The sequence below is a fragment of the Orcinus orca genome, chromosome 11 (assembly GCF_937001465.1).
Source record: "Orcinus orca chromosome 11, mOrcOrc1.1, whole genome shotgun sequence".
In the NCBI taxonomy this organism is placed as follows: Eukaryota; Metazoa; Chordata; class Mammalia; order Artiodactyla; family Delphinidae; genus Orcinus; species Orcinus orca.
The window spans coordinates 22,152,288-22,172,195 of record NC_064569.1 but is presented as its reverse complement, the minus strand read 5'-3'; the positions used below and the strand labels follow the sequence as shown (position 1 = coordinate 22,172,195).

Sequence of the window (19,908 nt, the reverse complement as noted above, 5' to 3'; positions counted from 1 at the left end):
GCTGCCTCTGATCTAACTGTTCGTCCTCTCTCCCCGTGCAGTCCGCCTGGTTCTGACGGCCGTTGCCGGAAGTGTCGGTGGGATTTTTTTGGTCGCTGCTTGGTGGCGATTTGGAATCCTCGTGCTCTGCATGCTGTGTGTTGGACTAGTGCTGGGGTTCCTCGTCTCATCAGTGACTTTCTTCACTCCACTGGGTAGGAGATGTGGAACTCACGTTGTGTGTGTTCAGTTCACTGTTTAAAGAGTTCATTTCAGCTCTCTAGTACACATATCCCCTCGTCAGGTATTCGGGGCCTCTCCTTAGAGTTCTGGAAATTTGCACGGATAATGTGGCACTTTGGGGAGGGTCAGTACCAGTAAGAATCCCTCTCTCCTCAAAGGCGCTCTGTATAGATAATTCTAGAATGTCTTTGGAGGTAGCTTTGTATCTATTTGTCATGTTAAGGGCAGTGTGGGTGTGTGTTTCTGTTAGTTAAAATTAAGGGAGGTAAAGGGGATTCTTTATATATGGCAGAATAGTGGTTTTCGTTTTTCATTTGTTAAACCCTGGAACTCTTTCTTCAAGTGAATTTTAAGCAGAAGCCTGATACACCCCACAGATAAACTTGGTGCTGCTCTGATGGCAGCTGAGCTGAGGAACCTGGTGCTTCGTCCCCCGTCTTCTCTTTACCCCTAACCTCTGCTCCCACCCTTTGCCAAACCCCGAGTATTCCCAAAGTACCTACTTGTAGTCATCCTAGGACAGTAGCAAAGGGATGGTTCTGGGGATTTTTTTAAGTTATTCAATTTCTATCAATTTTTAAAATCTAGTTAGCTTGTAAGTTAACTTCCTTTTGTAGGGGAGGAAAAATTTTCCTTCTACCCTTCTAGGTTCTTTGGCTGCTCTAATAATTAAATTGACATAAGACAGGTCAATAGGAGAAGAACAGATTTAATTTCATGCCACTGGAGTCCCATAAAAATATAAGCCTCAAAGGCAGTCAAGCAGTTGAGGCTTATCTGCCATCCCGAGCTAAGAAATGGAATGGAGTCTGGGGCTTCAAAGGGGAGGAGGGCAGTTTACAGGAACATTATAAGAAGAGCAGATGTTTGCCATGCAGGTAAGTCTTTCAGATAAAAAGTTATCTCTGGTAATTGCTTTCGTTCCGGGCCAGGCCCCTGATCTAAATTCTTTTAGGCAGTTAAGGGAAAGAAAAGTTTTTCTGAATCTGCTGGGTCTTGATTGCCTTTCAGCTCATGCCAAAGGGGCACATTTTGGGGTGCCCCATTCTGTTTCCCTTCACTTTGCAGTTGTACAATAACTTAACATTTCTTGTTTGTTGTCAAAAATGCAAAAAAAAGGAGTATCTACACACTACTATATTTAAAATAGATAAACAACAGGGCCCTACTATATACCATGGGAACTATATTCAATATCTTGTAATAACCTATAATGGAAAAGAATCCAAAGAAGAATATATATATATGTGTATGTGTGTGTGTATAACTGAATCACTTTTGCTATACACCTGAAACTAACACAACATTGTAAATCAACTGTATTTCAATTAAGAAAAAAAAGGGAGTATCTACATTCAAAAGTATTAGGCGGGCTTCCCTGGTGGCGCAGTGGTTGAGAGTCTGCCTGCCGATGCAGGGGACACGGGTTCGTGCCCCGGTCCGGGAGGATCGCACATTGCCGCGGAGCGGCTAGGCCCATGAGCCATGGCCGCTGAGCCTGCGTGTCCGGAGCCTGTGCTCCACAGCGGGAGAGGCCACAGCAGTGAGAGGCCCGCGTACCACACACACACACACACACAAAAAAAAGTATTAGGCTATTTCCTTCTTGTGACAATGTTTAGTTCTTATATAATAATATCAGATTAAAGGTGATGAAAATGTTAGATATAAGAATAGCTGTCTCCAAAAAAAAAAAAAGAATGCCTGTCTCTTGAGGCTGTCAGTTCTTGAGAACACAGGATATTGAGTGCAGTTGGCTCTCTAAAGATTGTTTTTTAAGATCAGAGAGAATTGGTGACCTGTGTGTTTACTGACCATTCCAAGGCCCTTTGTTCTGATTTTAGCAAACCTATAGCCGAGTTCATTTCCACAGCCACCCCCCCACCCCGCAGGTAGCTTTTTATCTACCTGGAAAGTAGCATTGTTTAGATTTGACTAAATGACAGGTTCCCAGGGATGTCTGTTGAAAATGCAGATTCAGAGCTCTACTCTAGAAGTGCTAAATCAAATACTACTTAATGAGCTTCCTCCCTTTGTGTTAATGCTTAGAGGATGGAGGGATGATGGGTTAGAATTGTTTGTAGTTGATGTATTGAACTATCTTATTTTTGGTAGTTAATGTATGAACTATCTCATTGCTTAAGGACATTTAGGGTGAGTGTCTCCTTAATAAGAGTGGGTGCAAACTCATATATATATATATATATATATATATATATATATATTTTTTTTTAAAAACCCTATTAAATCGATTTTGGTGCTTATATGGGAGTTCATATGGTTAACTCTGAATGCCACTTATATTTTTTACTTTGCGGTACAGAATCATGGAATCATAGAAATTTGTAGCTAGAAGGGACGATTTGAAGCTTGGGGATGAAGTAGTTCAACCATCTCGTCTTATGGGTTAGGAAACTGAGGCCCAGCATCACAGCTGGTAAACGGAAGAGCTTGGACTAGTCCAGCCTCTTCTAAATTATCCTGGTAATAAATGCAGAGCATTTACCTGCTTGATTTTCCTCCCACCCCTCTACCTTCTTAGGACACTCCCTTCAAAGGGGATTGTATTGACAGTTAAATGAAAAAAGTCAGTTCATATCTAATTGCCGACATATTCCCTGGTTGTTAAATTAAATCTTCGATGTGCGTCTATGTTCACACGTTGAGAAAATGAAATTTAACTTGGTGAACCTGTTGTTTACTCTTGATTTCTTTTTGCTTTTCCAGGAAACCTAAAGATTTTCCGTGATGACTCAGTGTTCTGGGTGACCTTCTCTTGTATAGCTATTCTCATTCCAGTGGTTTTCATGGGCTGCCTAAGAATAGTAAGTGTCATCCGGTCAGTTTATTCATCCTATTGTCCTGGGCCTTCAGTTGTTTTGCATTTTTATTCACCAGAGAGAGCTGTCTGATTATCTGTATCAGATGATTGATTTTTTTTTTTTTTTTTTTTTTTTTGCGGTACGGGCCTCTCACTGTTGTGGCCTCTCCCGTTGCGGAGCACAGGCTCCGGACGCACAGGCTCAGCCGCTCCGCGGCATGTGGGATCTTCCCGGACTGGGGCACGAACCCGTGTCCCCTGCATGGGCAGGCGGACTCTCAACCACTGTGCCACCAGGGAAGTCCCAGATGATTGATTTTTAAATAGCCTTGTTACTATGAAAGCAAGAGAAGTTCTAGTTACCATTACCTAGTTACGATGTTTTTTCCATCAAGTGGTGCAGGTCATCCCTCTTTTAACAGCAGAAGCGGAGAAGGTAGGGCTTACAGTAATGCAACAATCTGCCGGATTGTTCATTTCAGCCGTCTCTCCAGAAGAATGGTTCTTAATCTAATTAGAATTTATTGTTGAAGTTCTTTCACAGGGAAGATATTTTCTATGATGAGGGAAACTGTTTTACCAACTGTAGGTGTTGAAGATTGTTTTCAGTTTATATTTTCAGGTAACCTTTATTCAGCTGTAAGACTTGGTCTCTCTTCACATGCTCTGAGGGAGAAGTAATTCCCTGGGATTGAGGCCAGTGATCAAAGTTAAAAACTATTATTGTTCTACCAGAGGTGCCGCCTAAACGCTTCTGCTCTTCCACAGCTGAACATACTGAGTTGTGGATTCATTGGCTCCTATTCGGTGGTCTTGGCCGTTGACAGTTACTTGTACACAAGCCTTTCCTACATCACTTTGAACGTACTGAAGAGAGTGCTCCACATGGATTTCCGCAGAGCTTTCATAAATGTGCCTTTTCAAACGAATGGTAAGACTCAATCCAAGAACCAAGTGATAGTCAGATAGGAATACTGGCCCACCTGTGCTAACAAGAACTCTTGGTAACCAGATTGAAAGATTGAAAGAAGGTTAACTGGACAAAAGGTGGAAATTCACACCATCCAAATGCGATAAGAGCCCTGTGTTAATAACTTATGATCATAGGAATGAAGAATTTAAATTTGTAAGGTGGCTGAAAGCCATACTTCTAAAAATCTAGTAAATGAACTTTATTAAGAAATTTCTAAGTCAGGATTACAAAGGTTTATCTGGTCAATTCCCAGTTGTAAGAAAAATGCTGAGAATAAAGCTGTTTGGCACCTTATGAGTTGGGGTGGGGTGAGGGGTGAGAACGACAACCTGATATTTTTAAGCTATTCCCTTGTTTTCCTCCTATAAAGAAGCACGTAATTTGCTAATCAAAGTGAAAGTGGTTTTCAATCAGTAGCTGTATTTTTCCTCAATTGTAAGAGTCTACCCATTAAAGATTTTCCATTCACTTTTTGAAAAAAATGACTACTAAATTAAATGTTCACAAAGATTATAAGATACGTTGGTTTCAGAAATGTTAGAATAGCGAGGATGGAAAAGCAGGTCTTAGAAGTGAAGATATATAAGCACCATTGTGATTGTTATGAATATTTAAGGGCACATCTTTCCCTCTGCTATCCTGAACCTGCCCTCATTCTTTAGGAGGTTGATGGTAAAGACCTTGAAATCCACATGTCTTGGAAGTTTGACAGTATTTTGCCAAGTCTTCTGCTAGAAGCTCAGTACAATTTGTTGAATCTTTTCATGCACTTCTGTATCCACTCTATATGAGTGGGGTGGGGTCCCATATAGGGTGGGATGGCAAAAAAGAGCATCATGACGTTCCAATGATGTACATTTGTGAGATCACTGCCTTTCCCCCCCACCTCTGGAGAAACACAGCAAACAGCAAACAGCTGTGTCTGTGGGCACTAGTCATAAAATATTGGAATGCCAAGGGTCCAAACAACTGATTCCTTTACAACCTGTCTGGACTTTGAAATGCCGGTAATTGGAAACTCCTATTTTAAAATGTAAGACCATAGCTTCCTCACTTATTCCTTGGCTGGTGAGGAAATACACGTATGTTTGGACAAACTTACCAGAAAGTCTAATATTAACGGAGAAAAGATGATACAGGTTGAGGCTATGAAATGTTGTCTTCGATCTGTGTTAGGTTTTAAAATACAAGAGTTCAAACTGTGCTTCTCTACCATTCTTTAGACTTTATTATCCTGGCAGTATGGGGCATGCTGGCTGTAAGTGGAATTACGTTACAGATTCGAAGAGAAAGAGGGCAACCGTTTTTCCCTCCCCACCCATACAAGTTATGGAAGCGAGAGCGTGAGCGCAGAGTGACGAACATCCTGGACCCCAGCTACCACATCCCTCCACTGAGAGAGAGGCTCTACGGCCGATTAGCCCAGATCAAAGAGCTCTTTCAGAAGGAACAGCCAGCTGGAGAAAGAACGCCCCTGCTTCTGTAGATGCGGAGGGCTTGGTCAGTGCAATCTTGAAGTACAACCCAGGTACCGCCTCAGATTGGGTGTTGCTGCCTTGCTGCTTCAGCAGTCTCTGGGGCGAGTCTGCTAAGAAACCAGCTTCTGTGTCTGTGCTTTGTACAGTATTGTGGTCTCCTTATTGATACAGGGTAAGGGTATACCAGGGAGATGACAGTAATTCTAAGTGAGAGGGAGAAAGATGGCCAAAAAGTTGGTGGTAGGGAGGTTCTTCCTTATTATAAAATACGTAAGGCATTACCTTTTGGTTTATAAATATATGTCAACTTATTCCATTAAATAGATACACTTAAAAAAAAAAAAGGAACTTGAAAACAGTGGTTCTCTTGTAAAGCCCTGGTGTTTTTTTTTTTTTTTTTATAACACCTTGAACAATTCTGTCACCTGAGTCTGTCCAAACTCGGGGGCCAGGGCACAGAGAGTGGTTTAATTTAAGGGTTGGATTGAACTTTCATTTGTCACTCTGTTTGGAGCTTTGGGAATTTGAAACTGGGCCTTTGAACTTCAGAGTACAAAACAGGGAAAACTAACTTATTTTCTTACTGATAGCAGTCTGATTACTTAGTTGCATCTTTCTTAGTATTATATATTATCAAAAAGTACCCTTCTTTTGTTTATGGTAAAATACATATTTACTGTATCGATCATTTTTTAAGTATATAGTTCAGTAGGTACCCCTCGTGTTTGCCTTTTATTGCTTAAAATGGTATTTTAAATAGCTAAATTATTCCAATTATTTGAAAGTAGCTCCATTTATATAGATAATAGAGCTTTTATATGGATGATTTATTTATATTCCAGATTAAAAAATGGCCTTTTTTTTTTTCTTTCAAGACCTTTTAAAATAGTGTTGACAGCTGATCTCTAATTGAAACTGCATTCGATGACGTATGAATTGTTTTATTTTTAGGAGACAGATTGGCTCCTAGCTTCATCCATAATCCCATTAATAGGGAAACCTTTAAAAAATTTGCATTTTGTAGTTCTTTCTGCTAAATTAGTTGTTAGAGCATTGGCACAGTTTCAGAAAATCTGTGCATGAAGCCTTTGTTTGTCCTGTCTGTGTTGTAAAGCGCTGAGGAGGGCGTCAGAAAGGACTCAGGTGTTTAATAGAGCTGCTTTCAGTGACTTGGACTCTGTAAGGAGAGTCCCTTCAGTTTTGACTTTGTTCCACCACAAGAAAGCGCCCGATGCCCTGGGCTGCATCCCTTCTCCTCACGGCCTTTTAACTGTCAGAGCCTCTGCCGAGGAGGTTCTGCCTTGCATTTAGAGCTGGGAACTCTGACGTGCCTGAGTGGCCTTGAGGTCGGTTGTGGTTGTTGCATTCCCATTTGTAAGTTAACCGCTGTTTACATGATGCTGCTTTTCTGAGGTTTTCAATGGACAGTAGGTTTCTGAAGTTTCGGGTAACTGGAAAATTTTCAACTTTCGCTCTTAAAAGTGTTCTGGTAAGGTTGAAACAAAATGAAAAAATGTATGACTAATCATTTCTTGCATTGAAAAATTATACACAGGTGTTTGTTTACTATTTATTTTGTAATCTTCACTGTTTATATAACTTCAAAAACACTTAAACTTGAAGAAAAAATGTGTTTTCTTAATAATTCGCTGTAGGGATTCTGGATTCTGCTGTACTGTTGTAAATTCTAACAAAGTTATATGGAATATGTGTGAATTTTTTCCTATACCATCAAAATGCACTGACAGTAAAGAGTATAAAGACAAAACACACTTTCTTGGAGGGGGGAGACATATTGTTTAAAATTTTTCATGCTAATTTTTTTTTGTGAGTAATAAGTCAGTTCGTATAATTTTTTAATAATAAATACCTATTTTGAAAAAATGCTAAGAAGTCTCATTATTATAAAATTCTTATAAAATTTTTTACCAACTGTATTTTTGTACCAAAGTAACAAGACATGAGAGGACGGTTTCACAGCTATAAAAACAAAATTATTTAATCTGGACAAACAATTCTTTATTAAAAAAAATCAGTTTAAGTATAAATTGAATGATAGGAAATGAACAAAATATGGGATAATGTGTTAAAAGTTATATCCTTTGGGGCTTCCCTGGTGGCGCAGTGGTTGAGAGTCCTCCTGCCGATGCAGGGGACGCGGGTTCATGCCCCGGTCCGGGAAGATCCCACATGCCACGGAGCGGCTGAGCCTGCGCGTCCGGAGCCTGTGCTCCGCAACGGGAGAGGCCACAACAGTGAGAGGCCCGCGTACCGCAAAAAAAAAAAAAAAGTTATATCTTTTGTTAAAAGGAAAGCTGATGTCTTTAATGCATTAGTTTGTGTTGGTATCTTTAGTACTTCAGTTGTGTCAAACAAGAAAAATAGTGTTGCTGGAAACTTGGCTCTACTATTTAAATGTTTTGGTTCTGATTAACCTATTGTAGATTAGCTACTAGGTTGCCAAACCACAGCAGCTAACCGGTGCTATAGACCAGTTGAGTTCTATATAAATTGGGATAGAAAACTGATTCTAGCAAAGAAATTGCTAGAATATTAGACCAGGAGTGAACTTCAGAGATAATGTTAACTGATCTTAACATGTTATCATGTTATTTCATACCTGAGGCAATTCTTAACCAAGGAGTAAATTATATGAAGTCACAGTTATCAAATAATTGTGCCCAGACCAAAATTTGAGAACTCCCTATCCAAATGTGCTTTATACTCTGTCATAATGAAAATGTAATTCATTGGCTATTTTCAGTTTTCTTCTGCTGCTGAATTGGTAGGAAGCTCGTATGCTCCTAATATTGCCATGATCTCTACTTTTGGGGAGTTATTAACTTTACACAGTGAAAACATGTTTTTCCAAGTTAATTCTCTTTGCTCGTGGACCATTTCCTGTTCATTACAAAGTACATGATAGATACTTAAAATTTCCAATATCCATAAGTATTTCTCCACAGCAGCATTTGTAAAGAATTTTTTGGTATAAAGTTCACTCCTTGATGATGTACTTGATACCTGTTATTAACCTTCATTAAAACCCCAGAATTCTTGGCTGATCTCCTGAGAACTGGGTGGAGGCTTTCCCATTGTGCTACAGCCCTTCTTGGGAGGGAGGCTACCTGTGTTTTCGTTTTTGATATGGGCTGAGTTGTGTTCCCCCCTCCCAATTCATATGTTGAAGCCCTCACCTCCCAGTGCTTCAATATGTGACTGTATTTGGAGAGAGGGCTTTATTAAAGAGAGAATTAAGTTAAAATGAGGCCATTAGGGTGAGCCCTTATCTAATCTCACTAATGTCTTTACAAAAAGATTAGAACATACGGAGACCCTGGGGCAAAGTACATGTGAGGACACAGTGAGAAGGTGGCCATCTGCCAGCAGAGGAGAGAGTCCTCAGAAGAAATCAGCCTTGATCTTGGACTTCCAGCCTCCAGAACTGTGAGAAAGATTCTGTTGTTAAGCCCCCCAGTCTGTGGTATTTTGTTATGGCGGCCCTAGCAGACTAGTACACTTTACAAGTCCTTTTATCCTGATGGTTGATTGAAAGACACCTGGGCACTTTGGCCACTACGTTTGCAAGGACCACTCTTTAGGAAATTGAGGTAAAGAGGGGCTCAAGTTTAGCGGAAACTTGGGCTTACCAGGGACTACCCCATAATCATTACATGGGGGAGGCTGGCAGTTCTGTACGAAGCTGCATCACCAGGGGCAAAATTTTAATAACCGTAATACAATGAATGATAATAGTCTGATTTCGATCTCACCTTCACCCATTCACTCAATATTTTGTTGAGTTCCTAAATGCCAGGCATTGCCTTGGGGCCTAGAAGAAGATGACAAACAATACAGGCCTGGTCCCTGCTTCAGGGCTTAGAGTGTGATAAGTGAGACAGATACTAAAATAGTTACAGAAGAAGTAACAATATGCAATGAAAATCTACAATGGAATTGGGGGTGGAATCTGAGATGCTGGGGAAGAATTCCTTGAGGAAGTGACATTTAAGTGGAGATCTGGAGGAAGAGCAGGACTACAGGGAGGCTCAGTGCATTCCACATAGTGGAGGAAAAGCACCAACAAAAGCCTGGAGGCCTTCCCTTCTCACTTGGGAGGTGCCCCGGTGGAGTCTCACTTGTATGCCCACCAGTCATTATAGCCCTTCATTTTGGTGCTTGGTGGGAATCAGCTCTCCTATTCTCAGCTTTGGACATTTTCAGCAGTTGATCCAGACCAGGACGTTGTCAGGTTTTGTTTTGTTTTCTTTAAAATCGAGTAATAATTGACATATCAACATTGTATAAGTTGAAGGTGTACAACGTGTTGATTTAATACATTTATATATTATGATTATCACAGCATTAACTAGCATCTCTTATCATGTCACATGATTATTTCTTTTTTTGTGGTGAGAACAGTTAAGATTTAGTTTATTAGCAACTTTGAAGTTTATAATACAATACTGTTGACTATAATCACTATGCTGGATATTAGATCTCCAGAATGTATTTATCTTCTAGTTGTAAGTTCATACCTTTAAACATCTCCCCAGTTCCCCTACCCCCAGCCCCTGGCAACTACCATTCTGCCCTCTGTTAGTAGGAGTTTGGCGTTATTAGATCACACGGATGAGTGATATCATAGTGTTTGTCTTTCTCTGCTGACTTATCTCACTAAGCGTAAGGCTCTCAAGGTCCATCCGTGTTGTCACAAATGGCGGAAATTCCTTCTTTCCCATGGCTGAATAATATTCAATTGTATACAAATGCAACATCTTTATCCATTCATCTGTTGAAGGACACTTAGACTGTTTCCCTATCTTGGCTATTGTGAATAATGCTGCAGCTGAAGTAAATTTGGGAGTACAGATTATTTTTCAATATCCTGGTTTTGGTCCTTTTTGGATATACGGAAGTGGGATTGCTGGATTATATGGTAGTTCCGTTTTTATTGTCAGTCTTCTCTTCCTCATTAAATTTTAACTGTACTACAGAACTGCACGGAGCACACCTTACCTCTTTATTTACCTTTCTTTTTCCATTCCTTCCAAGACCCTAGTGATTCCTAATGATTCCTTCCAATCATTCCCTGGCAGGTAGTTCAGAACTTGAGTGACCCACAAGCTGTGGCCCTCGGAATCATTCTTTCTATTCCAGAGTCTATACATATGAGTACAATAATATACCTGACTCTACTGCCCCTAAGGGTGAATGCCTTCCCCTGGAAGGAGGTTAAAGCATGGCCACAATTTTTTTCTTTTTGAAGTCCTTAAGGGTGAAAGGCCTATTCTGTCTCCCATGAGGTTCTCGTGGCTCCTCCTGTAATGGATTCTCTCTCCCAGACTAGCTTGAATGTGCTTGGCCTGCCTGCACTCGTGGTGCAGGATGGATGATCTGGGAGCTTTGAGGAAAGGGCTAGAGGATAAGAAGATGAATGCAGCTGCAATAAGCAAGCGAGACACATTACTAAGCCTGCCTTGGCTCCCCCATGCTCCATGGGCTGTGTTTTCAGGAATTGAACCAGTTCTCAACTTTTTAAAGTAAACTAGCTGTCTCATTTGGAGACCATCTGTGTATCAAAATTCCTTAAAATGACTAAAATATATGTATCATTAGGGCCGGGCCTAAGGTTCTAGGGCAGGGGTACCCAAGCCCTGGGCCACAGACTGGTACCAGTCCATGGCCTGTTAGGAACCAAGCCGCACAGCAGGAGGTGAGCAGCGGGTAAGCAAGCACAGCTTCATCTCTATTTACAGCCGCTCCCCATCGCTCGCATTACCGCCTGAGCTCCGCCTCCTGTCGGATCAGCGGCGGCATTAGATTCTCATAGGAGCACGAACCGTACTGTGAACTGCGCATGCGAGGGATCTAGGTTGTGCGCTCCTTATGAGAGTCTAATGCCTGATGATCTGAGGTGGAGCTGAGGCGGTGATGCTAGTGCTGGGGAGTGGCTGCAAATACAGGTTAGCATTAACAGAGAGGTCTGACTGCACAGAGACCACAATAAATCAATTGCTTGCAGACTCATTTCAGAACCCTATCAGTGAGTGGCAAGTGACAATTAAGCTGCATCTGGGGGCAGGCTTTAAGTCAGAATCCGACACGTATTTTAGTCCGTGCGTGGCCCACCCATTATTTTATTTACTACTTCCACCCGTGCCTCTTTCCCACACTGCGCACTTGTCTCAGTCACAGTTTTGGTAAGCCCGCAAGCTAACCCTAGCCAAAATGAGTAAAAACCAAACGTCGCTGGAGAGCTTCTTTGAAAAGGGGAAAGACACAATGATGAGACAGCAGAAGGCTCTAAGACTGCCAACAAAAAGAAAGCTGCATTTAAAAGAAAATACCAAGAGTCCTACTTAAATTACGGGTTCATTGCAACAGGTGATTCACGTCCTCCAAGCCCGCTGTGGATAATATGTGGCGACCGGCTATCCAACAAAGCCATGAAACCTTCAAAACTGCTTCGCCACGTGGAGATCAAACACCCTGCATTAAAAGACAAGCCTTTGGAGTTTCTCAAAAACGAACCGTGAACACAAAGAACACAAGCAATTATTGAAGGCCACAACTTCCTCAAATGTGTCTGCACTGAGAGCATCATTCTTAGTGGCTAACCGCATTGCTAAAGCTGAGAAGCCCTTAGTATTGGTGAAGAGTTGATCCTGCCTGCTGCTAAGGACATTTGTCGTGAACTTCTAGGAGAGGCTGCAGTTCAAAAGGTGGCACGTGTTCCTCTTTCGGCTAGCACCATAAGTAGACGAACTGTTGAAACAGCAGAGGATATTAAGGCACAGTTGTTAGAGAGGATTAATGAGTCACCGAGGTCCTCAATCCAGGTTGATGAGTCTACCGATGTTGAAAACAAGGCAACAATACTCACTTTTGTGCAATATATTTTTCAGGAGGATGTGCATGAGGATATGTTATGTGCACTTTTGTTGCCAGCCAACACCACAGCTGCAGAACTATTCAAGTCTTCGAATGATTGATTACATATCAGGAAAACTGAATTGGTCACTTTGTGTCGGTATATGCACAGACAGAGCGGCTGCCATGACTGGATGGCTTTCTGGTTTCACTACTCAGGTCAAAGAGGTCGCTTCTGAATGTGAGTCTATGCACTGTGTCATCCATAGAGAAATGCTGGCTAGCCGAAAAATGTCACCTGAACTTAACTGTTTTGTAGGATGTGATTAAAATTATCAACCACATTAAAGTACATGCCCTTAACTCATGTCTGTTCACGCAGCTCTGTGAGGAGATGGGTGCAGAGCACACACGTCTTTTCCGATACACAGAAGTGAGATGGCTTTCTAGAGGTAGATTACTGGCCAGAGTTTTTTTACAAGAGCCGCTCCAGAGATTACTTTTAGAAAAAGTCACCACTGGCAGCACATTTCAGTGACACAGAATGGGTCGCAAAACTTGCTTACTTGTGTGACATATTCAACCTGCTCAACGAATGCAATGTCACTTCAGGGGAGAATGACAACTGTGTTCAAGTCGGCAGATAAAGCGGCTGCCTTCAAAGCCAAACTGAAATTATGGGGGCGACAAGTGAACATTGGGATTTTTGACATGTTTCAAACATTAGCAGAGATTTTAAAAGAGACTGAGCCAGGGCCTTCTTTCTCCCAGCTGGGGCATGATCACCTGTCTCAGCTTTCAAGAGTTTGAGCATGACTTCTTAAACACAAAAGCCCGAACTGGGAAGGAATGGATCTGTGACCCATTTGTGAATAAGCCGGGTGAATTGACTTTGTCCGTGCTAGAAGAGGATCAACTGCTTGAGATCGCAAATGACGGTGGCCTTAAAAGTATGTGTGAGACAACTTCAAATCCCCATACGTTCTGGATTGAAGTCAAGGTGGAATATCCTGAGATTGCCACAAAAGCACCGAAAGGCCTGCTTCCATTTCCAGCATCCTGTCTTTGTGAAGCAGGGTTTTCTGCAGTGACGGTGACCAAAATGAGATCACAGAGTAGATTGAACATAAGCAGGACACTTGGGTGTCACTGTCTCCCATCCCCCCCAGATGGACCATCTAGTTGCAGGAAAACAAGCTCAGGGCTCCCACTGATTCTGCATGATGTGAGTTGTATAATTATCTCATTATATATTACAATGTAATAAGACTAGAAATAAAGTGCACGATAAATGTAATGCGCTTGAATCATCCTGACACCAGCTCCCCACCCGACACCCCCGCCGTCTGTGGAAAAACTGTCTTCCACGAAACCAGTCCCTGGTGCCAAAAAAGGTTGGGGACCGTTGTTTTAGGGGACTAATTTCAGGGATGGGATTGAAGGCCTTTCTCTGAAAAAGAAGACAAAAAATGCACTCTCTCATTTTGCTTATTAACGTCGGAAGGTTTTTCCAACAGAGGACAACTTCCCATTCCACAAGTAGAGCTACTCAACCTTTCTTCCAAACCAGCTCTCCCTCCTGAATCCCTTCAATGATAGATACCAGTGATTTTCTTTCTACTGAATAGAGATGGTTTTCACTTCTTGTATTCTATACATGCTAGAGTCTGCATGAGCTAGGAACAAAAACCTTATAATTACTGAGGTAGGTCTTAAAATGAACATATTCTAGGGGAAGTTAGTATTTGAGAAATTCATTCACTTGCTCTCACATCAGCCTTTGGTTTGACAGGCCAGAAGTCTGAAATCAAGCAGGGTTGGTCCCTCCTGGAGGCTCTGAGGGAGCCAAGGTCACTCCATGCATCTCTCCTGGCCCCTCATAAACCTTAGGGCTCCTTGATTTGCAAAACCCTCTGCCTCTGTCTTCACATGACTTTCTCCTTGTGTGACTCAAATCTCCCCCTCTCCTATGAGGACAACAGTCATTGGATTTGGGGCCCATACTAAATCCAGGCTGATCTTATCCTGAGATCCTTAAATCTGCAAAGACTCTATCTGCAAGTATGCTCTCATCCACACGTACAACAGGTTAGGACCTGGGCATACTTCTGGGGGACACTATTAAACCCACCACAGATGATCAAAAGGTCTGCCAAGTCAGCAATAAGTTGCTGGCCAATTCCTAAGAAATACAGATAGAAGCTGTTGCTAAGTACTAAGTTTCTGGTAAGAAAAAATAAACTTGGAGACCATACCAATTTTAATCGCTCATCTTTATTGATAAAATAGGTTCCTAGTAGTACATATTCTCAGACATAAATTTTAAGGTTCTGCTTAAAAAAAAAAAGTATGGGCTAGAACACTTGCTATATAATAACATAAATGTCTTTAAACACCAAGTTCTTAAAATAATATCCAAGTAAGAAGACCAAGAATAAATTAAATCAACTTATCTGTTTACAAAAATAATTATTTATCAAGTAATGTTTTATAATAGAGCTGCCCCAATGAATTGCCTCAGACTTACTCTCAATTGTGTAGCTTATTTCAATTCTGACTTGGGATAAAAACTCTATGAATGAATGTGGCATCAAACTAAAGGATACTTTCCCCAAAACCAACAGAAAAGTTGAAAAATAAAAACTGTCACTTGTTTACCAAATAACAATTAAGGCCTCTGAATGAGAAAAGAAATCTATTTAATGTTTGGGCCATTAGCCCTTTTCTATTCAATCAGTCCCATCAACCCCACTTTCCCCAAACTTAAGATAAAAAATTCCGAAGTGAAAAGTAGTTTTGAATTTTACCAATATATGAAATTATACATAAAAGTTACCATGTAAATATTACTTTAACAAATTATATACTCCAAAGTAGAATTTTCTACTGTGCTATTTTTAATATATATTTAATGTGAGTACAGTATATTTAATAATCATATTTGACACTCTTACCTTTTCTTCTATAATCACGACAAAACATGAAAAATTTAGATTTCAACTGATGTTAAAGCACATTTCTATTTCTAGCAGCTTTTAAAAATTTATATACTGGATATATATTCTGTAAAAAATAAAACAAATACTTATAAATCCAGATTTCCCCCTCACCACCCCCTAGCCCTTTGACTGAAAGGTTACAAGGAACATCTTGTAGGTTATGAGAACCAGATGGAACTTAAGAATAGATCTAGAAAAAAATTTTTTTTATATTTTAACTTACTGTTTCTATATGTCTTAAGCGTGATTACTTAAGGAAAAAAAAAAGGTTTTGAGGCAGAGGAATTCCCAATTTACTTTGAAATTACCATACTTATCTTGCTATATCAAACATTTCAACTGTTAGCTAAATGAACTACATAATATCCTTAAAGATCAAACAGAGAAGAGAAAAATCTCATCTCCATTACTGATTTAGAACCAAAACTTATTCTTTCAAAGAAGTAGTTTAACCTACTAAATATGTCTCTTATAAGCTCTTCTTTCTTAGAAAGTAGTATTCCTTCTCTTTCATTCCTGAAATATTTCATATACTTAAGCAAATCATGGACAACTGTTAGTATTAATTAGGATAAATTAGCTAAAATTAAATTACCTCTTTTATTTATGGTGCATATAAAACATTCCTAAGTCTTTCAAACTGAACTTTCTTTGACAAAAATTTAAATTAATGAGAAGGTAGATAGGCAATCATTAAAGCTGAAGTCTCATGGTACATAAGCTACTTGCTAACTTTCACCATACAGGGAGGATATAATTTAGTATGACGATTTTCCATTCACAATTCTGTGGCAAAATTTGTATTTTAAAATTGGGATGTTTCTATTAATTCCCAGACACTTGTTGGGCATATTCATGTTTATCCAAGTGTCAACCAGAAAGCCAGCAGCACTGCTGAAAGCTCTTGATACATTCAGCAGTCACTGTGAAAATCTTTAACTTGTTCACCAGTTAACAAAGGCTTAGTTTCTCTTTTTCAATTATAGTTTGGAATAACGTCTATGACCATTAACTATGCATTTTCTTGTTGCTGTCTTTTAAAAATGTCATTGCCAGTGCACTGTACATATTGTAAAAAATAAAACAAAGGGCAGCTTGAGATGGATTTTTCTGTTAATTCATTCACAGACTTAAAAGCTCTTCAGCTCTTCCTCAGACTCAGGTCACTATTGGTCACTAATGCTGATAAAGATGTACTTTCCGACACATCATCTTTTCTAAGATTCAAGAATGATTCTCGAGTTATTTGAAGGATCTCTCTCAAGCCTTTATTTTCTTGCTATAAGAAAGCACAAAAACAAAGAAGCAGTCACCGAGGTGGCTACAAGAGTACAAACATATCTTAAGAAAAGCCAAACATATGAAGGTATGATAAATAAAAAGCAAGTACTGTAATTGGCAGAAATGTATTAAATGATATATGCAGCTGAAGTTGACAACTTGAATCCACGGAACACTTTTTTAAAGAGGTAGGAATCATGTATTCAATGTCTTCCACCACTGAAAAGCCTTTTTATTTATGCAGCTATAACTGTAGACAGAACCTCAGAAACAGCCCTATTTTATAATCACAGTATAGAAAATCACAGTAAGAAAATAACACCTAGATTTATATTTGTGTAAACTCAGAAAGTCTGAATAATACCCTGGGGCTAAAAGCTCTCAGTACTTTAGTAATTTGATTATTTCCATGATAGCATGGAATGCAGGGCAAGGCCTGGTTTGCTTCCCTCACTGGAATTTAACAGCAGCAGGGCTGGCTGAATAGATTGTGATATTTCTTAGAAGGAAAGTTAAGTGACCAAATCTAGCACTGGTAAACAACTTTGCCTTTGCCCTTTCCTTCTAGATTAGTTACTGCAAGAAATTTTTAGACATTTACAAATAACTCTCATAATTTATTCTCTACTGCTTTGTCTTTGGTCTTACGTTCTAAGTTTCAATGGTATAAATAAAGCAGAGATCAGCAAACTATGGCCTGGCTTGAGTGAGGCCTGTTATTGTAAATTAAACTTTACTGGAACACAGTTGAGTCCAATCTTATTTTTTGTGTGTATAGCTGCTTTTTCATTACAATGCCAGAGGTGAGTAGCTACAATAGAGACTGCCTGTTTGCAAAGCTTAAAAGATTTACTATCTGGCCTTTTACTGAAAAAGTTTGCTTACCTTTGTTATAAAGAATGAGAGAACTTTGTACACTTAGAGAAATCATTTTTGGCCCTCTATACCCAATTTCTCCACCATGATTTCAAAAGAAAGGTTTTAAAAGTATAAAGGTCTACTCTACTGATTTCAGTTATTCAACAATGACTTGTGCTTCTGCTACCACAAAATAAAGGACAGATGCGATAAAAGCTTTTATATTCCCCAGAAAAATACAAGTGGCCAAAGAATATGATTTGTGGACTGAAACCATTTCTCCCTGCATCACTGTGACCTCTAATAAAATAAAGATATTAAAAAAAATTACTAAGCTGAAGAAGTATATTCACCTAATAACAGAAGAGACACAGGATAAAAAAAAAATCAATTTTCTCAATTACTGGTATAAGTTTACTATTGATCCTAGACTCTTGCATTACTATATAAATGGTCTTGCATTATACACCCATATAACCAGTATCCAGATTAGGAAAAAGAACATTACTAGTATCCCAGAAAGTGTGTGTGTATATATATACATATACATACATATATTATTTTTTTAAGATTTTTTTGGGACCATTTTTAAGGTCTTTATTGAATTTGTTACAATATTGCTTCTGTTTTTTTTTATATTTTGGTTCTTTTGGCCACAAGGTATGTGGGATCTTAGCTCCCTGACCAGGGATCAAACCCGCACCCCCTGCATGGAAGGTGAAGTCTTAACCACTGGACCGCCAGGGAAGTCCCCAGAAAGTATATATTTTAAAGTGGGATATATTTTCTGACATAAATCTTTGTATGGACAGTTTTCACCTACATGTGCAATTTAAAACTTACCTCAAGTTGAAATATTCGTTCCTGTTCCCTGCAACCCTGTTGCTCATCGATTTCAATGGCTTTCCTCATTACTGCTGCCATTTCAGTTATCTGGTCAACGTGTGCTTGTAATTCCTGAAAAAAAAGAGATGGAAGTTGTGAATCAGTGAAATACTTTTTTAAAATTTTTGGATCCTCCCCTTTTTATAAAATCTGCATTGCCACTTAATATGAATGTAATATCTTTGCATTGCCATTTAACATAAATGTAATATATCAAACATATTTACAAGAAAGTTGACTGACCATGAATATGCTTTTGAAGTCAGATTTCTGTTAGGACTAGGATTAAGGATAAGCAGCACAGTATATCTAAACCCATAAACAGGAAAAATACTCATTTCACATTCCTCTCACCACAAATGATCAGCAACTTTTTCTTTTCTGCACCTACATACCCCATTGACCAAAGTAATGGGAAAGATAAGCATTCAATCTCTTTTCCTCACTGAAGTCTTCATGATTTAAAAATATTTTCTGTATTTTCCATGCCTAAAAATTCATCTCAATTCAATCCAGAACCTCTTCTAGATTATAATCCTCATTGAGAGCAGGAACTGTACATTGCTTATATTTGCCTACTATTTAATGTTAGGTACATAATAGATAATAAGTATTGAGTAAAATGAACAGAGTTCTTCTTTAAAGTATTGAATATTAACTGGCCTTCGCAAACTGTTCAAAATATAATTTTAGTATAAAATAGACATCCACATTTGTTTGGCACAGCAAGTAGCATAAATTTCTTCCAATCTCATTCTCTTATTCTTTTTTGCATACCTATGATGAGCCAGGCACTGTGCTAGGTGACAGGAATATGAAGCCTGTTAAGAAATGTTCCCTGATTTCAAGGAGCTTACAGTCAATGAAACAGACAGATAAAAGGTTTATAATCAACAAACATGAGAATAATACTTTTTTAAATGAACAAGTTCTACAGACCATTGTTCACTAGCAATTGAGGGTCATTTTATTATACTAAGGACAAAACTTAAATATAAAAGTTAATAGCTCCCCAAATAAACACTGTCTCTTAAATAGTTGTATATACTCTGTAAAAAGTATTTGAACAAGACCCCCCAAAACCTACAAAACTAGTAAACTATGGAAGGAATATAATAGAGAATAGGAATATCTTTAGCAAACCACACATTTAATATTTTCTTAACCAACAAAAATACAGATCCTTATATTATTTTAACACAATCTATAAAAAGCTGGTACGCAGGAAGAAGTCAAAATAAAAGACGCTGTCCACTATGGCACTATTTAAATTTAAATTACTTGAAGTCAAATACAATTTTAAGAAATTAACAATTCAGCCCCTCAGGTCGCACTAGTCACACATCAAGTACTTAATAGCCACATGTGGCTGGTGGCTTCCATACTGAACAGCATAAAGAACATTTCCATCACTGCAGAAAGTTCTATTGGACAGCTCTGGATTAGATTATGATAGCAAGAATGATATCAAGACAAACATCTGTCGTATTCTGTAGTAGTTAAAAAAAAATGATTACA

At 39.2% G+C, this 19,908-nt stretch overlaps 2 protein-coding genes across 13 annotated transcripts in view; one reads left to right on the top strand and one right to left on the bottom strand.

The window, feature by feature from the left end:
* The window catches only part of TM7SF3 (transmembrane 7 superfamily member 3), a 36,091-nt gene extending 30,197 nt beyond the window's left edge, over positions 1-5,894 (top strand). For all 3 annotated transcript variants that reach the window (XM_033430208.2, XM_004270900.3, XM_049694199.1), the window contains 4 exons: positions 42-194; positions 2,950-3,047; positions 3,812-3,974; positions 5,240-5,894. In XM_033430208.2, coding sequence (XP_033286099.1) covers positions 42-194; positions 2,950-3,047; positions 3,812-3,974; positions 5,240-5,502 — 677 coding nt within the window. In that variant the 3' untranslated portion in view covers positions 5,503-5,894. The remainder of the gene's footprint in view (positions 1-41; positions 195-2,949; positions 3,048-3,811; positions 3,975-5,239) is intronic.
* Positions 5,895-14,621: 8,727 nt separating this feature from the next.
* Positions 14,622-19,908, bottom strand: part of FGFR1OP2 (FGFR1 oncogene partner 2) — a 32,711-nt gene continuing 27,424 nt past the window's right edge. For all 10 annotated transcript variants that reach the window (XM_033430211.2, XM_033430212.2, XM_033430214.2 and 7 more), the window contains 2 exons: positions 18,349-18,462; positions 14,622-16,645 (listed from right to left, as the gene is read on the bottom strand). In XM_033430211.2, coding sequence (XP_033286102.1) covers positions 16,508-16,645; positions 18,349-18,462 — 252 coding nt within the window. In that variant the 3' untranslated portion in view covers positions 14,622-16,507. The remainder of the gene's footprint in view (positions 16,646-18,348; positions 18,463-19,908) is intronic.